We start from the raw sequence: 23,779 nt of genomic DNA, 5'->3' as shown, positions 1-23,779 counted from the left end.
TCCCCTCAGCACTCTCCCCTCACACCTGTCCCCTCAGCACTCTCCCCTCAGCACTCTCCCCTCACACCTGTCGCCTCAGCACTGTCCCCTCACACCTGTCGCCTCAGCACTGTCCCCTCAGCACTGTCCCCTCAGCACTCTCCCCTCACACCTGTCGCCTCAGCACTGTCCCCTCAGCACTGTCCCCTCAGCACTCTCCCCTCAGCACTCTCCCCTCACACCTGTCGCCTCAGCACTGTCCCCTCAGCACTGTCCCCTCAGCACTGTCCCCTCACACCTGTCCCCTCAGCACTGTCCCCTCACACCTGTCGCCTCAGCACTGTCCCCTCAGCACTGTCCCGTCACACCTGCGCCCCTCCCCGCTGCCTCAGCCGCCCCTCCCCGCCGCGCCGCGCTCCCATTGGCTGCAGGTGTTCCCCGCCGCCCCCCCGCTCGCTCTGGTTGGCCGGGACGCTCCGGCTCCCCAGGTAACGGTTTCCGCGCTGCGATTGGCGGCGGGTGGGCGGGATCCGGGTGCGGATTGGCTCCCCATTGGCTGCGGCTCCCGCCCTCAGGCCGCCATGTTGCCGCGGGCGCGGGGCGCTGAGCCGGGACAGCGGCTGAGGGGCGCCAGGGGCACCTGAGGCGGGACTTGAGGGGGTACCTGAGGGACACCGCGGCTCTTCCGCCGCCTGCTGTCGCTGCTCCTCGCCAGGGCACCGCCGGCAGCGAGGCAAAGTCCGCTGCGAAACTTCCTTGCGGGACTTTGAGCAACTTGAGGCCGCGGAGGTGTAGCCGAGCACGGCGCAGAGAGCGGCCCCTGGTCGCCGCGGGGCCCCGCTCTGTGGAGTGGGGCCGCGGTCGGAGCAGGTAGGAGTCCGGACGGTCCCGGTGGGGAGGCTGGGCAGAGCCCGCTCCGTCCGGGGAAGTGCCGTCGCCACCTCGTCCCGAGTGACGGTGTCGCGTCCCGGCCGCTCCCCGCAGGCCGGGACTGAGGGGGGACCCCGGGTGAGCCGGAGGGGCCGCGTGTTTCCCTGAGCCCCCCGGAAGGGTCGGGTCGAGAGTTCTGGGGTCTCCGCTGCCTCGGTACTTGTGGTCCGGCTTGCCCGGACAGCGGGGTTAGGGAGGTGTCTGGATACACGCGTTCATATGTGAGGTGGTAATTTGGAATAAACAGGATGTTTGTCAGCCTCCAATCATAAAGGTATGCTAAATTGCCTCGTGGAGTTCCTCTTCTGCTTCTCTTGGGTAAATGTGTAACCGATAGTAATTGACTGTAGTGTTTTATATACATAAAAACTATTTTTAGTTACTCGATCCTTTAGGAGAAAGGAGTAAGATGCTGTGTTGATGAATAAGTAAAAACTTCAGTGGAGTATTTTCAGCCAAGAGGGAGCTGTTGGATGATTTTTTAAGAAAACATTCTCAAATGCTTGGGATATTTCTGTAAAGCTAAATTGGACAGGGTATTTTTAACCAATCTTATTTAGTTTCTGTGCAGGTCAATGGTCTTACACATTTTCCTATTGATTTTTTGCTGTTCCATGTAAAGCTATTTGTCTTTCTAAAATTTGACACAACTCATTTGTTTAGCAGTGTGTGTATATGCATCAATATTCTGTTTTTTTTATTGAGGCAGCTGGATTGAGAATCATCTGGAGCAGAAACACTTTTCACATGTGCAACTCTTCACTTCAGAATCTGTTATCTGTCTTGAATCAACTTATTTCTGCATACTTCTAATTTTATTTAGCTGCTAAATACAGACCATGCCTAGCAGAATGGGCTCAAAAATTGATCTGAACAAAGACTTCATCAGAGTAAAAACACACTACAGTGGGTAAGTCAGTGTGTCCTTTCCTCTGTGTTGTGACCTGTCTATTTTTGAAGCATATTGAGCCGGAGTTTATGGTCTGACCTAGTGATAGAGTAACCAGGGCTTTGGTGGATTTGTAATTAATGTCAGATCAGGCAGGTAAACTTCTGAGCTATTAAAATACCAGTCAGACTCCTGCAGCATGCTGATCAAGAAGAAGAGTTAATTTATACTTTTCTCAAAAGGGGAGAAAATGCGCGTAACTGACAGCCCACAGTTACTATGGGTTGATGGATTATTGATTCCCATGGTCACAGCCAGATCTAGGTCCATCTCCTGCATCCAGATGCAGTTATTACATTTTATCCTGTCTATAATCAAAATGTCATGGACCTTTATGACTTCACTCAGTTGTCAGTAGAAACAGGAAGGTTTTATTGCGGCAACATGAAATCTGAATTTTCAGGTATGTTGAATCTAATTGGTTTGCCATTCTGAGCACCTTGTAAAATAATGTTGCTTTGGTTTCTCCTGTCTTCCTTCAAGGCCTGAGTTTAAGGCATTTGAGGAGTTAAATATTTGGCCCAAGTAGATCCTTAAACTCGATTGGAAGTATTTAGACTGAAGTTGTTGGCATTTAAAAAGTGACTTGAGTGATCTTTTCTGAAGTTTTACTGCTAAATAAGTAAATGTAGCTACTACTGTGATTGTTCTTACATTATGGTGTAGAAAAATGCTGTTTTGAATGTAGTTATGAAAGTCACTTCACAAATTTTATTGAAAACAAAATGCTTGCTTTTTAAACTCATCTGCTTATCAATGCCGTGTACTTTGAGGTCCTGAGTTTAGAATTCTAGAGCAATTGAATTAATGTGGTAATGCAGTAGGAGAGCTGCCTCAGCTGTTTAAGGGAAGGCACTATAAACACCAGTAGAACTGGGTGTAAATAATTTGGGGTGCCTTGCTGGCAGGTAATGCTGATATAAAGTGAAAGGAGTGTGTCTGTGGAACTTGTCTGTGCAGAATTGGGGGAGGTGATAATAATTGTGTCAATGTTAGAAGTCAAGTAATTATTACCATGTTTTACAATAAACTACTGTAGTTTTTCCTGCAACACTACATTCAGTCTTTTGCATTAGCTGTGAAGTCTGTAGAAGTCAATTTACAAACAAGAGTTCCAAGCTCTATGAATTTTGTTTTTGTTCTGCTGATCAAACTGTGTGAGTTAAAACTGACTCTTTTTAGCGTTAGAGCCTCTATAACTGATCATCTCAGTATCTCCATTGCAGTACTACGCTCAGCTTTTGAACAAGTTTGACAGACTTCAGGAAATCATTGATGCTGGGCAACTTCAGAATTTGGGACAAACCTGTTCAAGTAGCTGCTAAAATTAAAATAATAGTACAGATGCCATATTGTAATCTCAGTTAGAAATCTGAGCATGAGGAAGTTTGAAACATGTGAATGTTGAGTGTATCTCTGGAGGCGCAGTATCTCAGGTATTTCTGTTTCTGGGTGTGACGGAGTTCCTAACATAGCACAGTGGAAAGAACTGCCAGTAGATTACAAAAGAAAACTAAGTAACTGCAATAGTGAAACAAGAATTACACAAGTTGCCTCTCTAGTTTATACCTGGTTACTTGAAATCACTGAAACAGAGCAGTGGTGCAGCCTGGTTTGCTGTGTGTTATCTTGGTTCTAAGTGGTGACATGTTTGATCTGTCAATGGGAATGACTTTTCTTGCTGTAGCTGCTCATACAGAACTTACTGGTCATTAGCTCTTCATAGTACTCTGTAGTGTCCAGTTTCAAGTATTTTTTTTTTAAAAAGCATGCCGTGGGATTATTTAGTGTTAAACAAGGAATGGCTTTCACTTCCCTGTGCCCTGATTGCCTGATGTGGCTGCAGAGAGGTTAAGATTAAATACAGTAAATCTCAAAGGAACGTGGGCATCATGGCTATGAGGTTCGTTAATTTACCTGTAGAATGACGTCTGTTATAATAATTTTAACAATTCAAGGTTGATTAGTAGTTTCTGGCTGTATTTGGAGTTTGTAGTGTGCATAGTTAGAATGTTGTCTTACAGTGTATTTTCAGTCCTTGAATATTATGTAGATACTTGTGAAAGCGTGATTGTCCGTGACTTCAGATCTACAGCTGCTTGATTTCATGAGTGGCTCATGGTGGCATGCATTAAATAACGAGCTGTGTTTGTTGGTGACCTTGTCTTGGGGCAAGGCATTGCACCAGCCCTCAAACATTGCTGTGAGAACTAGTTTGGTCTCTAACGTTTATAAATGCATAAAACATGACTTCTTTGACAGGGAAATGTTCTTAAACTCAACCTCACCTGGCAGCTCTCAGTGTTGTGGATGATATGGATTTACAGGTTAGCAGGTAGCATACATACTTCTTTTGCTATTGCTGTTATGAAGAATTATTAAGCTGCTGTTCTTTGAGAGCTTTACGAAGTGTAAATTAAAGATACACTTGAACAGGTAGCAGTGCTTTTAATCTGAATTTGAAACAGTGCAGTTCTTTAAGATGACTGTTTTAGAGCTTTGCTTATAGTAATTTTTCTCAGCAAAGGCAAAATGGCAATGCATTAATGCATATAATTTAAAATGTAAGTTGTAGAATTCAAGTTTCTTATTTTAGTGTAGTAGGATTCAACTGCTGGCTGAAAAACACAAGTAGGCAGAATATGTTGTATAACATTTTTTCTAAAATGACTTGCCCCACAGTATGGAAATAGGAAAATTATCTCAGTCATATTGGACAACTCCTGATATGTTTGCTAGGCTAAACTAAGAGGGGAAAGAATTATACATGCCAGTAGCCATTAACTACAAAACTGCTTTCTAATTATCCTCTGGAAGGTTTTGAAGGCAGTGAAATGACTTAAGTTCATCTCCTGTTTCTTTTTGCACTTGTTTATTAGTTGATTTCCCAGAGTCAGTTATTTGAAAAATATTTTTAAATAGTAGAAATTCTTGTTTGTATTATCAGATTTTGTTTTGTGTAATCTTTTTTCCTTTCTTCAATATTTGACCTGCTTTGACAGGACTTGTGGACTCTCATTATATCAAAAGTTATTGTCACAAATTTCTGAGATAATGTATAGTTTACATAGAGAGTTCAGTTTTGGGGTCATGTTCTCTAAACACTACAAAGGTAGAGTGCAAGATGCAGAATTTGAGTAAGATTTTTATCTGAATTTTCCTGTAATTACATCTTTTAAGAATTCACCCAATCAAAGCTTCATCTCTAACAATAGAGAGGATGTGAGGAAAAGCCTACAGTTTAAAAGGATTTTCCAATAATTGAGACTTTATTTATCTTCTGATGGAAGAAGTACCTGGATAAAAAACATTTAATTATTATGAAAGCTTCTGGTTTGTTTTTTAACCACGCTTCAGACACTGATAATTATAATAAGGGAGCTTGGCTCACCCAAGTAAACACGCATTAAAGATGGGTAATTAACACATTTATTTCCTCCATACTGAAGTATTTAACTTAAGCACTGTGGCATGTAATCCTGCTGGTACAGTGGGAGCATTTTCTATGAGGAGTGCTCATTCTGTATGATTCCGCAGCTTTGTGTCCATAGATGGAACCAAGTATATGCATGGAATGTGCAGGTGTTTTCTGATAAAACCTGATGTTTTCATCTTCTGCAGGGACATCCTGATAACAAATTTGGATGCATCAATGAGCTATGCTGAACTTTGTGATGAAGTGCATGAGATGTGTAACTTGCAACAGGAACAGCCAATTACCCTCAAGTGGATTGATGATGAAGGTATTGGACTAAAATACTTCTTAGGATTTGTTGTTCACTGTGGTACAGAGAAGGGGCATTGAGGAACTTGTATAAACAAATGTCACACTGTGGAGTTTTTTTGTTTCTAAGTACCTAGCTACAGAACTGTCATAGAGCAGGAAGCTTGGAGAAATGAGACTCAAGACATCAGGGTTGGTTGCAGTAGCACTTGAATTCACTTCTGTAGAAATGAGGCTTTGTACAACCCCTCTGCAGCATGTCAAAGCCATGGCTGCAGAACTAGAACTGAGCGCAGAAAGGTGGGCAAATACTAAACTGGTTTGGCCAATATTTGTAATGGTGTGTTTTGGTTTTTCTAATAGCTCTCTTAGCTGATAGTGTTGTTTGAGTGAATGGAATTTCAAAGTAATGACCTTGGAAGGAGGTAGCTGGTAGTCAAAGAAGACTCAGCCCTTTTTAAGACACCAAGGAGTAGTATTAAGATTTTTAAATTTTACTCTTTATCTTTTGAATACCAAGAAGGACAGAGGCAACTGTACCAACCTCAGTTTAATGGTGGTGTAATAAAAAGTAACCTGATCAGAAGGACATGGAAGATAATTACATTGCTGGTGCTTAGCAGGTTGAACTGCATGCCTGCTAATAAAGGAAGATTATTGCAGGGAAGAAGAAAACCCCATGAGTTTCGAGTTGGAGGATTCTAAGACATGAGTCCTGTTAAGTGTTTCTTGGTTGGGCTCTCTTTTGCATTGGCTTTTTGAAGCTTACTTAAACTAAAACAACAAATTTATTTATTCTGCATTCTACTGTTTTCCTCTTGGAAATGCATTGGTTAAATGCATACCTGTACAACCTTTTTCTGATTCCTGGGTCTGAGCTGTTAAGTTTCAGCCAATCTGCTGTGTTGGCTGTCCTCAATCCTCCCGGGTTTTGTGAGTTATCCTATTTCTGCATTTGAGTGTTTCCACTTACTGCCACATGGAATTTAAGTTCATTGGACTGATTGCACAAACAGATGTTCTCTTTGAACTAACTAAAAGCAAACAATTGCCGATGGCTTAATGAATAAACAAAACGTACCAACAGATGAAGAAAATAGATTTTCTGTTGGGCTTTTATAGTGTATCTTTGTTTTTGACAAGATCCAAAAGGTTTGAACTATGAATAGCTCACTCATGATAAAATCCCATAAACTTATTAGGAATATGGATTGTTGATTTGCAGTACAAATAATTATTTTGTCTTTCATGTTGTATTATTGCTGCATTTATAAGTCATCAACAGCAGTGGCCTTCAAACAGGGATAGCTGGGCCCTGGATTCATCTTTTTACAAAAGGAGAACGTTTTTTGAAAATAAGAAATTAAAGTTTAATATGTGGCTTGACACTGGTGTCATCACTTGGCCTGGATATCATAAGGTCACGTGTCACCCAAGGTGTGCTGCAGGAAGGTGGCTGTTCCACAAGGGGACAGGGGTTCAGAGTGACACCCTTGCTTCTTTGCGTGCTCTCAGTGCATGGTGACGTACTGTACTTTACGTGTGTCTGGTTAAGTGGATTTATGGATTAATTATCCAGTTTTAACAAAAATAACCCTTCCAAGGTAATGCTGATAATGTGACTGCAAGCAGACAACAAGAAAATGGGGGGGATCTTTAAGCATATCTATTCACTTATTTTTTTGTTATCCTATAGGATAGTTCTGTCTACTCAATTTTGGTAAAATTGGAAGGAATAATTGTGTTGCTCCATTTTGGCTTTGATCAAAATGCCCACTTAATATCAAGTGGTTGAAAGAAAGGCAATACTTGAAGCTGGTACATTTTTTACTGGTTGAAATTCTCCACTGAATTCTTCAGTGGTAAATTTGCCTGTGTGTTGCTTTTTTTTGTTAGGTGACCCCTGTACCATCTCATCTCAGATGGAGCTGGAGGAAGCCTTCCGTTTGTATTGTCAGAACAGAGGCGAAGGGCTGATTATTCATGGCAAGTATTGCACAGTTCAGGAACCGCTGTGTGTCTGATAATCCCAACAGCTGCTTAAGTGTGAGGTTGGAGTGACTCCCTTGCCTGTCAAGTATCCTTCTTTGTGTAGCTGCTGCCCTGTAGTTTGATGCTGAAGAAGGAACTGGAGCCCAGAGCTGAAACTGTGCAGGAGGCTTTGAGTTCTGCACTGCACAGATTTGTTAATGCTTTGCTCTAGTATAAGCTCCTGCCAGTCTGGAACCAAATTATGATTGCATCATTTCTCATGTAGAATTATTTAAAGGCTTCCAAAAACTGTCTGTGTGTAAATATATTCAAGAATTAAGGAAAAAGTACTACTGAGAATCTTTTATCTTAAAAATCTAATGTTTTTGTTTTAGTTTTCCCAAGTACTCCAGAGAAACCCGGCATGCCTTGTCCAGGAGAAGATCGTGAGTACTAAAATGTTATCAAATTCTAGCTAAATTTCTTTTTGGTTACATGGAAAAGAAATAAATTAAAAGATTTTCATAATCTGGTGCTACATGCGTGTATATCTGGGGTTTTTTCTTAAAATAATGCAAAATATTTTACATTTTGTCAACAGAGACATTGCATAAATCAATGTTGGAGCAGTGTTTTCATGTTTCTGAGGATTAATGCTGGTTTTTGTAGTTGATATATTGGGAGGAAGAGACAACAGGATTTTAGATGCATATAACGTAGGCCTTTGCTTTTTTTGTGGTTCTTTTGGCTTTGTAACTTTGAGGGAAAAGAAATGATGTACTGAAGAGGGAGATACAGCCATTTTAATAAAAAGGTTATTAATCTCTATAAAAATAATCCTGTGAGAGGTAGATAAACCCCCAGAGGAAGGACACATAATTGATATGGTTTACGTGTATTTCAATGGCCTGAACTGCACAGGGATAAAAGGATTAAATAGCTGTATAGTCAGTTTTCATTACAGAGGGATGGCATCAGGACATTAGTTCATATCTTGGTAAATGTTAAGGAAAAGAATGGGAATAATTGGGTGCCAAAGGTACCAGATGATGCTTGGCTGCTCACAGGAGTATAAAGAAAACCTGACTGAAGAATTTCGAGGACCTTTGCTCTTCTCTTTGAGAAATATTAGAGGAGATAAAATTAATTGCTGATAAAAGCAAGTAATGAATACTAGGAGAAAAGTTGATCAGGATTTACACTGACACAGACTGGCTAAAGATGAGTAGTGCAGTGATAATAGTTGTGAATAATATTTTTAATCAGAGAAATAATACTAATATACTAGTAATTGCTCTATTGAGAACTTCTATGAAGATGGAGAGAGGTGAAACAAATACCAAAAAATTAAAGTTCAAATATGATTTTCTACATTTAAACTACAGTAGATGAAAGGTTAAATGTGAAACTCAGGTAAGCTGTTGTGTTGACTAGGTTATTAAAATTGTCTTTTAGAAAGGGAAAAAAAAAGTAAATGTGCAACATTATTTTCTGTAATTTGCTGAACAAGGACAACAGATAAAGACTGTCTTCTACTCTGATTAGAAGAGTTAAAAAAATTATCCCTGAGACATTTAATTTAATGAACTCATTAAAAGGGTAGATATTCTAGTAGGAAAGTTTTTTGTGTTAATTTGTTAGAAGTTTTAGTTCTCTCAAGCCACGAGACGAACTACAGAAAGCACAGCTGAGTGTGGCTCAGATGACCTGGTTATTGTGTCTGTAGGGTATTTCTCCCTATATGGTTTTACAGGTCACGTTGAATCACACTCAGATTGTTTAAAAAGCCTGTTTAGTTGGGTGTGCTTGATAAGGGATCTCTGGTCAGGTTTCTCATGGGTTCATGAATTAATTTGATGCACATTACCTCTCTGCATCTGTGAGGTCTGCATGGAAATTGGGTCTTGTGGCCTAGGTATAACTTTTTTTTGCAGTAGAGCTGTTAAATTGTATTTAAATGGTAACTTAGCATAGACTAATACATTCAGTACTGTTGCTTGTTAGCCAAAGGCCCACGACAAACATCTGCACTGCGCTTGGACTGTATGGAAGTGTTACTGGTATTGGTGAGACAGTTGATTTAAGGGACTGTTTATTTTGTCAGGATTGAAATATTGTCCTTGCTTCAGAATTTATTAATCATATTTCAAATTCTTATTTTGTGTCTTTACGCTGTAGTTATGTTCATAGAAAATCCTTTTAAAAGTGAGAATGTTATGTAATTTATGTATATGTTTTCTGGAGCATCATGTTTGCACTGTAAAGGAGCTTATGAGTTTGCCTCAGGTTTTTTCCAGAGACAAATAAACAGTGAACTAGTTGGTCTATCCAAAATGAGCTTCTACTTAAATTAGCAGTTCTAAGTGTGGATTGCTGGTTTGTTGCAGAACTACAGACAGTTTGAAATGGAGCTTTTAAATAAAACTATTCAATTGTGAAATAATTGCATTTCCAATCTATTGCTCAGATGTGTCCATGTTAGGTCATGGAGTGGCTCTTTCCAATAGTTTGTGATCTTCTGAAGTGCAAATCTGTATTTCTGTAGGATTGTGGGGTTTTTCTTTCCAGCTCCTTCAGAACAATAATACTTTGGAAGAAGAGTGGAGGAATACAGACTGAAGGGTTTGCATTTATGTTGAAATTTAATGGTAGAGTTGCTATCTATCCTCACCTTTGTTAAATTGATATGGTCTTGAGATTGTACCAGCCAGCAAAGCTTGAAATAAGAGCCTGTAATCCAGTAATGAAATAAACCACATAACTAATATTTCAATTCTTTTTGCATGACTTAAGGAAAGTTATTTCTGTGCTTGAAGAACCTTTGTTCTTATATTGATGTGGTGCTGTCTGAGACAAAATATGCAGTCTCCAGCATCTGCACTTGTATTGTCTCTGTATTCCTTTGCTCCAGAATTTCTGTGCTTTTTGTTGGAGCCAGCCCCAGCTCCCAGCGTAGGTGCACAGCTGTGGTGTACAAACAGCCCCTTTTCCCTGAGCTAACCTGTGCTGGCAGTGCTGCTGTATGGCTGAGCTGACAGCATGGCTGAAACATCTCCCATCCCTTCCCAGACACTGAATGTGACCTCTCGGAGGCGTTCCCAGCATCTGCTGGACTGGAGCCTTGGGTGCTTGATCGGTGTTTCCTGATAAAGATGGCAGACTTCTAGACCAGTCTTGCATTTAACTTTTATTTTTTCAGTAGATGAGCTGTTCTTTCAGAATTGAATGAAACAAGGTTGTTTCAGAGGTGTTTGGTGTGTTCTCTCCTGTGCCCCGAAGTGCCAGCGCTCCTGATAGTGTGTGTGGATCCCAGCAGCTGATTGGCAGTTTTATAACTTAGTTATTGAAGTCTCAGCTTATTTATGCTGACAGATCTTGATCTGATTTATCACTCTTGGTGCTGCAGTGCATTGTGTAACACAGCACGTCCAGCTGAACAATTTCCATCGATTTGCAGGACTTCCCTGACGGAATTGCCGGGTTTATCAGAGAAATACTTGTTTTGGTGACATCAGCTCCTTGACATCCATGCCATGTTTTAGTTGTGCCTCAGCTGCTAGCTACAGCCTCTCAAGGGAGCCAGTACCACCCGTGCCTGGATACATGAGGCAGAGATGTGAAAGGGAGAGACGGGAGTAACCAGTCTTCCATTAAATATTTGCTCTTAATGTTCGAGCTGATCCTGCCTATTGTCCTTGGTGTCTAATGGTATTCACACAGCGGCATCTGTGGAATAAAGAGAAAATGTTTCATTTCATACCTACTACATTGTAAAGAATTACATGCTGAAGAGGCTAAAGAATAAAACCCAGTGAGTAATGCATGCTTTTTCTGTAGATTTTGTGTCATCATTGTGGTTGCTGTTGTGAGCGGCGGGCACTGACGCGGGCTGTGTGTACGTGTGCTGCAGGAGAGAAGAGAACTCAGCATTTTGGTTATGGTACAGTCGCTGTGCCTGCCACCCTCCTTTGCAGCCATGGATTGTTACAAATGCAGAGATTGCCGCTGCCTCTGTGCGTAGGGATGTGGCTGAGAGACCTCCTGGAAATGCTGATAAAATTGCATTGAAAGGACTCCTGGGGAATGTATTTTAGGAGGAAAGGAACGGAAGAGTGAGTGATGCTGCTGCCGCTAATATTGGAGATTAATGAAAGAAATGTATCCCAAAAACCCTGACGGTATGTGCTCAGGGCCTGTTTATTGTAGGATTGCTGATCTAAAGACTAACCATTTAGGAGCATCCTTTTCTGAGGCCTATTTGTTGAATTCTGCTTAGTGGATTGTTATAGATGGCTGTTTTTAAATTGTGAAATACTTGTTTTGAATTAAGGGGTACTTAGTTTCTAATATTGTCAGAACAAACTGTGCTAGTTCACTTCTGCTTAACAAATAGATCTGTGTATTTAATATTAAAATTCATGTTGGATTTGGGTAGCTAGTGCCAGCAAATTTTAGGGTTGTTTTGCTGTTGGCTTCATTAAATAGAAGAATGCAGACTAGGAAACCTTTAAATTAATTAACAAAAAGGAATTAATATGTTTTTAATGTTTTAGTAATTATGACATTAGTGTGATAGTTTTCATTCTCTAATATTTTTGGCTGATTTTGCTGCCTTGTTTTTTGGTAATGATTACACTGTGTTGTGCATGTCTCCTATGCTCTTTGTTTATCTGCTCAGTATTTTAGCATTAGGTGTTTGGGCTTCATTTTCCCCCCAAGCCATCTTTCTTGAAAATTTCATCATAGGCTCGAGTAAAGGTATCTTAGTAACCTAATTGTTGTCGTGAGCTTTTTATTTTAGGTATAGATATTTGATTTTGCTTTGTGTTCTGCCTGATACTATGAAATAGCTCTAAAAGGCTTCTTGCTGGAGTAGTGTGGCCTGTAAATATTTTTCTAGCTCATAAGGCAGGTTTTTCCCTTCATTTGTTACTGTATTGGCAGCAGTGATTAGGTTATTCAGAGCACGTGAACCAATTTAATCCCCCAATGAAGAAAGGAACTATTGCCACCACAGAGACTGTTCTGAAGACGTAGATTGGATTGCACTGGATAATTAGGCAATTTTGAAACTGCTAGTAACCCTCTCCTGGTTTTTAGTAATTGAACTGAGGGGGAGGGGGGGACTGTACTATTTTAATGTAAGATATTCTTGTTTAGGATTTGAAAATAGCTGTGTCATAGTTTCTCAAGAATACCTGAAATCTCTTCCTCTGTCTTAACTGCACCACATTTGTGTCATACGTGACTTCTTTGAAAAAGAGACAGATTGTGAGGCAGCATAAGTTACTGAGAACAGAATTGTAGTTAAAGGTCTGGTTTGCTTATAATCATTTCATGATTTTTAATTCTAAAATAATTTCAACAGTTTTCTTAGCTATGTAATGTCCAGTGAAGAATAAAGGGCTGGACCTCCCTTTTTATAATTGAGGCGTAAAATTATAAAGCACAAGTCTGATTGTGGGATTTGAAATCTGCCCTTATTTAAAGGTACTGGGTGTCTTAGCAGATGTTTGTATTCCAATTTATAAACTATAGCCTAAGAATACAATGGACTAAGGAATGCTTGGGCTTGTTTTTAAGGTGTCATAGCAAATAATCTGTGTTCTTTTTTTATTTATTCCGCTTCCCCGTTCTCCTAACTGTTACTCAGAATGTAGTATATTAAATGCAGAAAGGATGTCAGCTAGTTTCAGAAAGCTTCTCTTTGATGTAATGTCTAGTTCCTCTCCCTGTGTTATGTCTTGTATCTTCTTATAAGGTGGTAAATCCACTCTTGATATTCTGGCACTTGGGTAACCAAATGGGCAAGGAGGTGATGAAGCTTTTTGGTTTTGCTGGAATTAGTGAACACCTGTGGGCCTGTTAAACCTCAGTTAGGCCTGTGTGTTTCAGTAGCTTGGAAGGGCTGTTTAATATGTAACCTCCTCATTTATATGGTCATAGTTAATTATGTATTATTATACTTGGGTTCTGTGTAATACTTTTGGAAATTAGTTGCTCTATGCAAGTTATGGTTTTTTATGTTGAACTGAGCCACAGAATTAACAGCAGAGGCCTGCAGGGCAGGTAAATGGGCTCTTCAGCATTCATCTCCTGGATTTTGGAGTTGCTCTGTGAGAAACCAGAGTGTGTGTGAGATTCCAGGTGCTGCTCATTTGGAATGGAGAGCACCAGGAGCAAACCTTGGGAGACTGTGATAGCAGTTGTTGTAGCCACTGAGGGCTTGCAGTAGTACAAACCTGGGTGGTAAATAAAGCAAAAAGCAGCTGACTTGAGGCTTGCTGACAGGGTGGCTCCCAGGAGAGGCACAGGAGAGCCCTGATAAGTCAGGGAGAGAAGGGGTGAGCAGACTGTGCAGTTCATCCTGAAACCACATGGGGAAGGTGCTGCCTTGGGGAGTGGAAAAAGGACAAACTGATCTTCTCAATATTGACCAGAAAGTGCCTCATTTGTAACTCGAGTTCCATTGCTATTTCTTCTGCATCTGTTAGGGCTTGTCCTTGAATTGCCAGCTGGGGACATGTTTAAAAGGAAACCAGAAACTATTTGAAGGCAATACTGTAGGATTTTAGTATGGCCTTTACTTTTACAGTAAGTTACTACTACTAATAATGCTGTTCTATGCTTCTTCCAATAATTTAGGTTCTCATCTAGGGCTCTTCAGCAAAGCAGTACAGAAGCCCTGTGACTGGCACAAGACTCCCTGTTCTTTACTTTGTCAACTCTGATAAAAAGTTACCAAACCTTCATTTCAGTTTCATTCCAAGCACGTGTTCTGGAAACTTTTGGTAGTTCTGTGATGATCAGCTTCATGTGCAATAGCACTTTGCAATACAAGTAGAATTGCCCAGGTAACTGTGAAATGAGGGGGAAATTGGGTGTACGGGACAGGCCACAGCCAGTGGAATGTTTCAATGCAAGGAGAGAAGACCAGGACTTCAACTTAGACAAAGACATTGATGCAATATGCTAAAATTAATTTAAAAATCATGTTTGGCATAGGATAAGAGAAATTAGTTTACCATTTTCTAAAGGACAAGAAGCCCTGGGAAAATGGGACTCTTACAACAAAGTCTTCTAAAATGTTTTCTCAGTGATTTGTCAGTAGTTAGCTTTTTGTTTTTCCTTTGACCTTTTCAATAGACATTTCATAATTTGCTTTATAAGATAAAAAAATAGGACTAGGTGAAAACTAGATCTGACCAAGTTTTAACTGATGATACTTGAACAATCTGGATTTGGTTCCTTCTGATTGCTCTCAGTCACGAGAACTGGACTTCTCCCCGCTTTCAATTATATGAATTACATGTTATCAAAGGATGAAAATTTTCTAGAAAACGTGTGCTGTCAGGTCCCAGCAAGTCTTAAATCATGCAGGCTGCTGATGAGATACAGCAGAACCAAATTCCTGCAGCAAATGTCATTGGGTTGATCCTGACTTTTTTGGTAGCTTTCTTCAGTGACTCCAGGGTGTATACAAGACAGAGACTTTCTGTTATCAGGCTTTTATTTATAATAGAAAGTATTGTTCCATGCATGTACTAAGAGTAGAGGTTTGTTTAAGAACAAAACAGTGGTCTGAAAGTGGATGCAGATGCTACAGATTGCATATTATGTTCAGAACTTCATTTTGGTCTACTTCAGTCCTAAGTTACCTAAATTAAAGAATTAAATCATTTAAATAAGTACTGGCTCAGTACTCTTTCAGCTTGATCAAACATTTTAATGCAGCTTTTAAATGATGCTAATAGAACATTAAATTCACTTTTCATTGTAGTAAATATTTTAATGGAAGTGATTTTTATTTTGGGAGAATAAATGATGCAATCATCAAAAGAAGCCTTTGGACTTACTATTAACCATGCAATGCAAGTTTGGTTTTGGGGTTCATGTGACCACTGTCTTTGTAACCAGAGGAGCCAACTGCACATCAGGAAGGGGTGTGTGTGAATTGAAAATTGCTTAGAGGGCCCAGTTAGAAAAGGGAAAATATGAACCTTTTTTCTTTCCTAAACAAAAATGTTAATCACCTTCAGAAGCAAGGATCCACCACCAGCTCTCTTGTGGCCCTTTCATAACATTCTTTCAAATTAGAGCAGCATTTTATCCTGTGTCTGGGACAGCCTTGCAAACAGCAGATGTGTCAGCACAAGAGTCTGAGGAGGGAAGGACATCAGCAAGTTGTGGTCACTGATGTGCCCGGAAATGCTCAGAACCAGGATATGGTCGCTGCAGCCACTGACTGGACTTAGTGATGATTTCTTGAGTAACACTTGGTATACTTTGTTATTTTCAAGTACATCTGATAAATTGCACATTAAATCACAGACTTACGAGTCAGAGACTCGCTCTAAATGAGCTGTTAGTGCTGTTTTATTTGTGGCATTGTCTTTGGAGATGTGACTTTGTCACCTTGCAGTGCCACGGAGCCATTTTGGCAGCAGGATTTGAAGGTGAGCATCCAAGAGCTCAGGCATGAGGGAGCACTGGGTGTGTGTGTGTGCAGTGCAGGTGTGGGACTCAGCTGCCCCTTCTAAGGCAGTGGGGAGGGATATTCACCCAGCTGTGCTGCAATAAATGCTGGGTAGATAGTGCTGGTCTGTGGGACATTTGTTTCCTTGTTGGTTCTCCACTGATCCTGCATTTCCTCAGTCATTGTTGCTGTCTTAACTGTGCCTTTTCTTCACAGAGGTTGCTCTGACTTTGTAGTTAATTTTAGTGTCTGTTGGAAAAGAAAAGGATGGGTAGATGGTTTCCCAAGTGCTAATCAGCCTTAAATTAAATTTTAAAAAGCTATCTTCTGGCCATTTAATATTTTGCAATAACTGCAAGAGGTCAAAGCACTTAATACCTCCATCTTGTTAAGGATACTCTTTTCATTTTCCAACTTCAATTGTACATAGCAGCTTATTCATAATAAAAAGAAGGGCCAGATAACATCCAATGTATGTCTTAAAATTGCTTTCTGAAGCATGTAAATTGTTTCAATGTAACTATTTGTAGGAAATTAAATAACAGATGTCAGGCAATGTACTATCAAAGCGTACTTTGGAATTTAGTGTCCTCAAAAATGTGTTCTACCTTGATACGCAATTTCTTGATCAAGTCCAGTCTATCTGAAATGCCAGTATCAATTTCCCCCTTGTAATTCATGAGTTGGTTTTGAAAGAATGCTCACTTGTGTGCTCAGCACAACATTAAAAGAACAAAACAAAAACTGGGCATTCTGGTAGTGTCCAGCTGGCAGGCCGGGTAATTGGCCTGTAAACAAGTTGTATTAATCTCTGAGAAGTGATTTGCAGCAATAGCAAATTACCTCTGTGCTCAGGATAGGAACAGATTTCATTAGAATTGGATCGCGTAAAAGCCGACTTTGGAATTGCATTTGGAAATCCAGATGAAGAGGGAATAATTTTTGTGGCCATCTTACTGCCACTCATTGGTGTAAACCAACTGTGTTGTCATTTGGAAAATAATTGTGCTTCTTCTATCTGTCCCTTCTTTTCCAAGTTGCATTTTTCGAGGCAAGGTTCCCATCCTTTCTGTGAAGTTCTGCAGACGTCATTATGGAATTGGGGAGTATCTTCTGTAGATAAGTTCATTTGGAATTAACACTGAACAGTGGACGTTGCTTGTCCATTTATATCCACAGTTAAATTTTATTTGTGTGTTCATGTTGTTCCTTAGAACTTTTTTCTTCAATATTTTTTAAAAGATGAGGAAAATAACCCCAACCCAGCCCTAGAAAATGTCATTGGAAAGGCAATATTAAATCTATTTCCAGGGTTTCCTGTGCATCACTGTTAGTGATGTAGTTGCACAGTTTGACAACAGAGGGAAGAATTGCACAGCAGCAACAGCCAGTTGTTCCCCACTGCTTTTTAGGTAGAGGCAGCTGGTTAATTTTATTTTGATTTGAGTATTTTTATTTCCCTTGAACTCTTAGTCTGAAAAAGCCTGTGGTGTTTTTGTTTTTTTTTTTTTCAGTTTTCCAATCTTGGAAGTGGATAAAGTTCTGTACCTTCATTGTATTTAAAATATGTATTTGTGTTCCCCAATTAAAAATTGTTATCCCTGCTAAGAGCTTAAAATATATTTTGATTTTTTTTCTCTAAACCTGTTCAGATACAAAATGAGGGTTCAAAAGATTTTTTTTTCATTAGGCAATGTCTTGTGCTAAATATTAATCATCAAGAAAAGATTACTTTGTTTAATTAGGGATAGATCATCTCCTTCAGCCTAAAGCAGCCAACTCAAACTCCTTAATGAGTTAACTGGTGTGTACTGTGAAATAAATGAAAAAGTAGCCCTTTTAATTAAGCTCAGTAATTAAGTAGTCAGACTTTTGTGGTGGCATTCCTCTTTCTAGGTAGCTGGTATCAATCCTGTAAAAATTTGTTTTAGTTTTTGGTTATGAGGAATCATGGAATCCATTCCTTGTTTTATTCTGAAGTGCTCTAGAAACATGTACCTGAAAATTTTGTTTGGGTTCATTTTGCCGTGTGAAGTGTAGGGATGAGATGCAAAGTCAGATTAGAGCTTTGTTCACACAACACTGACAATAAATTGTTTCTTAATTCAAGGTATGCACTTACTGCCATTTTATGAATCTGATTATTGTTCAAGGTGGTTTCTTTGATCTAGTAGAGCTCTAGTTAGGACTTGTAGCTGATAATGCTTCAAAATAACAATGATCTTGAAAACACAAACTGCTTTTTATAGCCTGTCATTTTCCTTGGGAGAGTTTCTGGGTAGGATGTCCCCTTCCATAACGTTCCTGCCTGCTCAGTTTTCCAGGGGTTGAGGTCTCTGGCAGCCCAACCGTGTGGTGTATCAGCCACTTGTCCCAGTTTTGGATCCTCAGTGAACAAGAGTGTTTTATTCTGTCATAGCAATTTAATCTTAATGTGTAATAATAATAGAACGTGTGCTATAAAGGTGTGTCTTGCAGGGATCGGTGTTTTCTCATTTTTTACCTTGGCCCCTTTTGGAGCCAGGGAATTGATTTGCCTCAGCCCCTGTGCTGAGCCACTGGCAGTCCCAGGGGTAAATTGTAGGGGTTCCTACTTTTTAAAGTTAGTCTATATTAAGCTCAGTTTTTGTTAGACTGTTGCTTCACAAGTACGTGATATAAAATCCCGCCTTTGATTTAATATTTATCATTAATTAGGGAGGTGACTTGCTCCTCTATTTACAGACTTCATCAGTGCAAGCTGCTCGTTAACTTATCATTCACTTAATATTCCTCATGTCAGTGATAAGCTAATGTTCAGATCACAGATGTATTATGTTGTCTCCATATGGTGCTTTGTCTCATGAATTAATTAACTATTTTGGAAAAAAAAATCCTTGTGGAGATTTTTTCCTCTTGGTGAAAAGTCACCCTAGAAATGGTGGAAGGGTTCTTCATTGGTGTTTGTGTTTGAGCATATTTTAGTTAAAAACTTTGCTGTCATTTTGCCAGGTTCTCATTTCAATTTTCTTTGCAAGAAAAGTTTGCTTTAAAGTTGATATTTGTCAGATTTTGAATTGGTGTTTGAGTCAAATGACCATATCCAGCCTACACCTCTGTTCTAGAAACTGTATCTTTGCCACTTTTGGTGTGCAGTCTTTTAGCTGCTTTGAGAAGCTGGTGGGTTTTCTTTTTCCAAATTGTTAACAATTAGTGTAATAGTGCGGTATCTGTTTCAAATGCTTGCACAGTAAACATTTGCACATGCAAATAGAGTAGGTATGAATGTTTGGGGATTTGGCACTGTAGATATGTGGAATCACAGAAACTTCAATGCTTCCTTTGGAAGGACAAAAGTAGAGTGTCTAAAATCAGACCCAGTATTGCAGCCAGTGTTCACACATTGCGTGTCAGTAGCCTGTGAGTTTTGGCTTGCTCAATATAAAGTTAAAATAATTTCTTGACAAAGAAACTTTTTACCACTTGCATTATCATTTGACACAGAAAATACCTGTGTGCTTTTCTATTAAAAAATCTTCCTCTTTGATAAAGTGTGGATGTTTGAAACTTGAAAGTAACATTAAAGATGAAAATGTAAGATGCTTTGCATTAATTTCTGAGGATTATAAATGTACAGTCTGCTTCATTCTGACAAAGTGTCAATTATAAATAGGTCTGTCAGAGTCTTTATACCTCCCTGTACCCCACAGTGTCCACCTGTATCAGCTGTGGGAGGCTGCTGACGCTGGTTGTGTGCAGGGCTTGGCTGTGTCACCCTTACACCTGTGAGCAACTCTAAAAGGGACCCCTGTGGCACAACATTTAGTATTAAATATAAAACTCTAATTAGCCAGTCACGCAGAAACTGCTCATCTGTATGTATACAGCGACAACAAAAGTAACTTGGAGTACATGCTGGGTTTGGCTTAAACAGATTTAAATGATTTCTTGTTATGTTTAGAATATATTAAAAATAATTGTGGACCTGCACTTGAACTGCCCAAACAGAAGAAATATTTTGGGTAATGTTTACTGTTAAGGTAAAAATGAAGTCAAATAATGTAACTCTTGAGACTTCTAACATGTTCACTGTTGCATGTGTGAGGTGTTATCAGTACCAAACACGTCTCACGCTATCGGTACCAGACATCCTTTGTGCATGTCCATGGAAGGTGACAGGGCGAGAGCAGCAGCGCCATTTCCCCGAGGGAGCTGTTCCTTTAACAGCTCTGTCCCTCTCACCTGAGCCGGAGCAGGCACGGAATTGTAACGGGATTATGATCATGTGAGGGAAAAGAGACAGGGCTGGAGGCAAGGGAGAGGCAGTGGTGAAAGCACATCCTGCCCCAGCCGTCACTCACGGCCGCCTTAAAAAAAATCCAAATCCCCAGGGATTGTGGCTGTGCATTGATATTTAGGAAAGCAAGATTGTTCTGAATCACAACTTGCTTACCCTGCTGTGTGTGGTGCTGCTGGGCTGCCATGCTGCTGCTTTACACCTTTCTGGTTTCTTCCCTAGAATCCATCTACCGCCGGGGAGCCCGAAGATGGAGGAAGCTGTACCGAGTGAATGGACATTTGTTTCAAGCCAAACGTTTTAACAGAGTGAGTACTGTTGCATGAAACGTTGGGGTTTGCTCATGTTCTGTGCTCATTGTTTGGCTCAGTCTGTGCTTTTTCTGTGCTGGAGTGTTGGAAAGAAAGGAAAAGCAGGATGCTTGTTGATGTGTCATTTCGGTCTCTGCAGTGTTATTCGAGTCATAACGATCAGGAAAAACTTGGCAGTGTTTTAATTTGAGTTAATACAGGATTGGTGGAAATTATTTATTTTTAAAGTCTCTAAAAAACTGGGTTTGTGACTATTTAAGCTGATACCTCCTTGGAGCAGCTTCTCCCTTCTCCACTCCTTCTGTGATTTTTTTGATTGCTTGTTAGCAAAATCTTTTGCCTTCAGAACAGTTTGCCATCCTTAAAAGTTACAGCTGCTGATGTGAGCTTTAAGTGTTTAGAATCTGGGGTACTACACAATCAAAGAATTTTAAGAAGATTTTTTTTATTGAGCTAAAATACAGCTGCATTTTGAGAGTCTGGTTTAATCCACATAAGCAAGTGAATGTGGCTTTAAGGCTGAGACACCTCCTTCACTTATCCCATTATGCCTAAGTATTGCAGCATATATACAAATGTACTTGGGGGAATTCCACACAAAACTGAGTGCCCTCAGAAGAGTTAACTCTTTCATTCAGCAGGGACACTTTTTCTAAAAATGGAATTTAGCATTTTTTCCTAGAATTCCTCACCCCAAAAATGCACTGAAAGAGGGAAAAGCCTCTTAAAACTCAGCATTTTATCACTAAATATATTAAAAATGTCATATTTGTGAATTACCATATGGATTTGTATAATATGCTATACCAGCTCAATTTTAGAATTTATAGTATAAAAGTGTATTTTTGTGTTTATTTGTTACGTAGTTAAAACATATTTCTTTGAAACCCTGTGAATGCATACTGCCACATTAATAGTCCATAATATTCTAAATAATGATGTTTTAATTGCAATGAGGTGAATAGTGAATATACACAGAGAGATTTTGATACCTTATTAGGATGCCCACATTAGGATGTCACAATCCTAAACAAGGCTGCTTTTATACCTGCATACAAATGACATCATACAAAGCCAGAACACAAACCACATCCAACTGAAGTTAGTAAGCAGGTTGACATAAACTGTAAAATGTGACATTAAAATGGATAAATTAATGAGAAATTATGGTCATATCTGTATTACTGAATTTGATACCGGATTTTAGTGTTGATTGAATTTTTAAGACTGGAGTACTGCCTTAAGAATTCATTCCTACTTCAAAGTAACCTTTTGCAAGTTTTTCAGATCATTCAGATAAATGAACACATGCAAAAATTTAAACTTTAATCTTGTTGAACATAACATAAAGGTCAGCTCTTTGATATGGCTTTGACTGCATGTGTTTTGGAGAGGTATGAAAGGGTTACCTGGATTTCTGATGGAATCTGGGACCTGTCCCTGCTTCCAGCGCCTGACAGATTTTATTTAGTCTTAATACTACTGCTGCAAAACCTATAACAGGGCACTGAAGGAAGCCTGATGGGCCAGGAATTTTGGAAGAGGTGGCAATAGATGTCCCAGGCTTCCTCTCATCAGGCAGTTTTTGGGTTGTTTTTCTTTCCTCTGGGCAGTGCAGTTTGGGTTCCTCCTGATCAAGGAGGACTGGCTGCACAGATGACGCAGGGATGGCATTAAGTCTTGTCTACAACTACCAGAATACAACAGGAGCAGTATAAAAATGCTTTTGTGAAGAAATGCTCCATTCTTTGGTCACTAGTTTTTAACTATTCCAGCACTCCTGGCAGGGATTTTTAGGAGCTGAACACCGTTGGCCAGGAGCGTGTGTGACTCACCAGTGTGGGCATCTGAGGGACCGCAGTGTAATGGGCAGTGCCTGGGAGGAACAGACTGGCACTGTGGCTTTGGGACAGTGGCTTTGGGAGTTCTGTCTGAGCTGGGGTGAGAGCAGCAGGGCTCCTTGCAGCCTGCAGGATGATGGGCAATACCTCAGCCTGCTACAGGAATTACTGGAGAATGTTGGCAGCCAGGGAATAATGAGTGAGTTTTATATTGCAGCCTGTACAGTGTGAGGAGGGTTCACTGGGCCTGGGTGACTTTTTGGTGTGTAAGAATCTCAGATTGTTTGGCACTTTGGGTAGAGTGGATAAAGTGACCATAGCAACATACACTGGAACATTATTTAAAAGCCTCTCCTGTTAAAGTCAGCAGCAGGATGTCTGGCTTCCTCATTTACCCTCATTTTGGTTTAACTCATTTACATGCTCTTTTGTTACATGTGTGAAAACACCATAGATTTTTGATGTTCAGTGCAACACAGGGGTTTGATATCAGATGTGATAGATGCATTTTAATTATGCAAGGTTTCTACCATTGTTAAAATGTATAGGTGCAGATACAGAACACTTTTTATACGTTGTCTGCTTAACATTTTGTGCCAGTGTTCTCCAGTAGAGTCACTTTGGGTGCTTTTTATACGTAATTGTGTAGTACAAACTTCTGGCAGTTTTGTTTGGGTGACCTCTGTCAAAACCTGAGTTTCTAAATAGACTTATTCTCTAAAAATGATTTGCTAATGTCACACTGTAATGGATCCCATATGCTTGAGGTATTTGTTTTCCTAACATTCATTAAACAGGGCTACATTTAGCGGAATTCTGGGTGTGAAGTGTAACCTTCAGCTATTATTATAATTCTGGATATTCTAAAATTATTACTGAACATCTGTTAGGTGGCTAGGATGGGCTCTTGCTGCTAGAGAACTGCTCACTTCCAGCAGGGAATGATCGTGGGACTGATTAATGTGCATTGTGGCTTGCAGAGAGCGTACTGTGGCCAGTGCAGTGAAAGGATATGGGGGCTCGCAAGGCAAGGCTACAAGTGTATCAACTGCAAGCTGTTGGTCCATAAACGCTGTCACATCCTTGTCCCACTGACCTGCAAAAGGCATATGGTAAGTGTGCATTCTGGCCAGGGCTGAGCGGTGCCACTTGGGCCTGTGCTGCTCTTGGTAGATGTGTCCTAAGTAACGAAATGTGTGCGTGGCTGTGGATTTGGAACACTTGGGAGCATCTGGGTTTCTGTTTCTGTGGAGGACAAGCCTTTGGATTGGGAGCGGAGACAAATGAGAAAAGAAAGCTTGTGATGTGACTTCAGTGTGCTC

General features: G+C 40.1%; 1 protein-coding gene and 1 long non-coding RNA gene across 6 annotated transcripts in view; one reads left to right on the top strand and one right to left on the bottom strand.

Annotated features, from left to right (window-relative positions):
- The window catches only part of LOC121666467, a 12,824-nt gene extending 12,095 nt beyond the window's left edge, over positions 1-729 (bottom strand). The window contains exon 1 of the long non-coding RNA XR_006016669.1: positions 644-729. This is a non-coding gene — a long non-coding RNA (uncharacterized LOC121666467). The remainder of the gene's footprint in view (positions 1-643) is intronic.
- PRKCZ (protein kinase C zeta) overlaps positions 564-23,779 on the top strand; it is a 41,097-nt gene continuing 17,881 nt past the window's right edge. The window contains exons 1-7 of one of the 5 annotated variants that reach the window (XM_042032010.1): positions 564-849; positions 1,619-1,819; positions 5,480-5,601; positions 7,479-7,568; positions 7,949-7,999; positions 20,528-20,613; positions 23,438-23,569. In XM_042032010.1, the coding sequence (XP_041887944.1) occupies positions 1,749-1,819; positions 5,480-5,601; positions 7,479-7,568; positions 7,949-7,999; positions 20,528-20,613; positions 23,438-23,569 (552 nt within the window). In that variant the 5' untranslated portion in view covers positions 564-849; positions 1,619-1,748. Of the gene's footprint in view, positions 850-1,614; positions 1,820-5,479; positions 5,602-7,478; positions 7,569-7,948; positions 8,000-11,475; positions 11,732-20,201; positions 20,294-20,330; positions 20,411-20,527; positions 20,614-23,437; positions 23,570-23,779 lie in introns of those variants that run through there. The other 4 variants (XM_042032009.1, XM_042032011.1, XM_042032014.1 and 1 more) reach the window with 4 other exon arrangements.

This window comes from Corvus kubaryi, unplaced genomic scaffold, assembly GCF_017639235.1.
Source record: "Corvus kubaryi isolate FWS band 111438036 unplaced genomic scaffold, C.kubaryi_AGA036_p1.0 37352, whole genome shotgun sequence".
NCBI lineage: Eukaryota > Metazoa > Chordata > Aves > Passeriformes > Corvidae > Corvus > Corvus kubaryi.
This window is presented reverse-complemented; position numbering and strand designations above follow the sequence as displayed.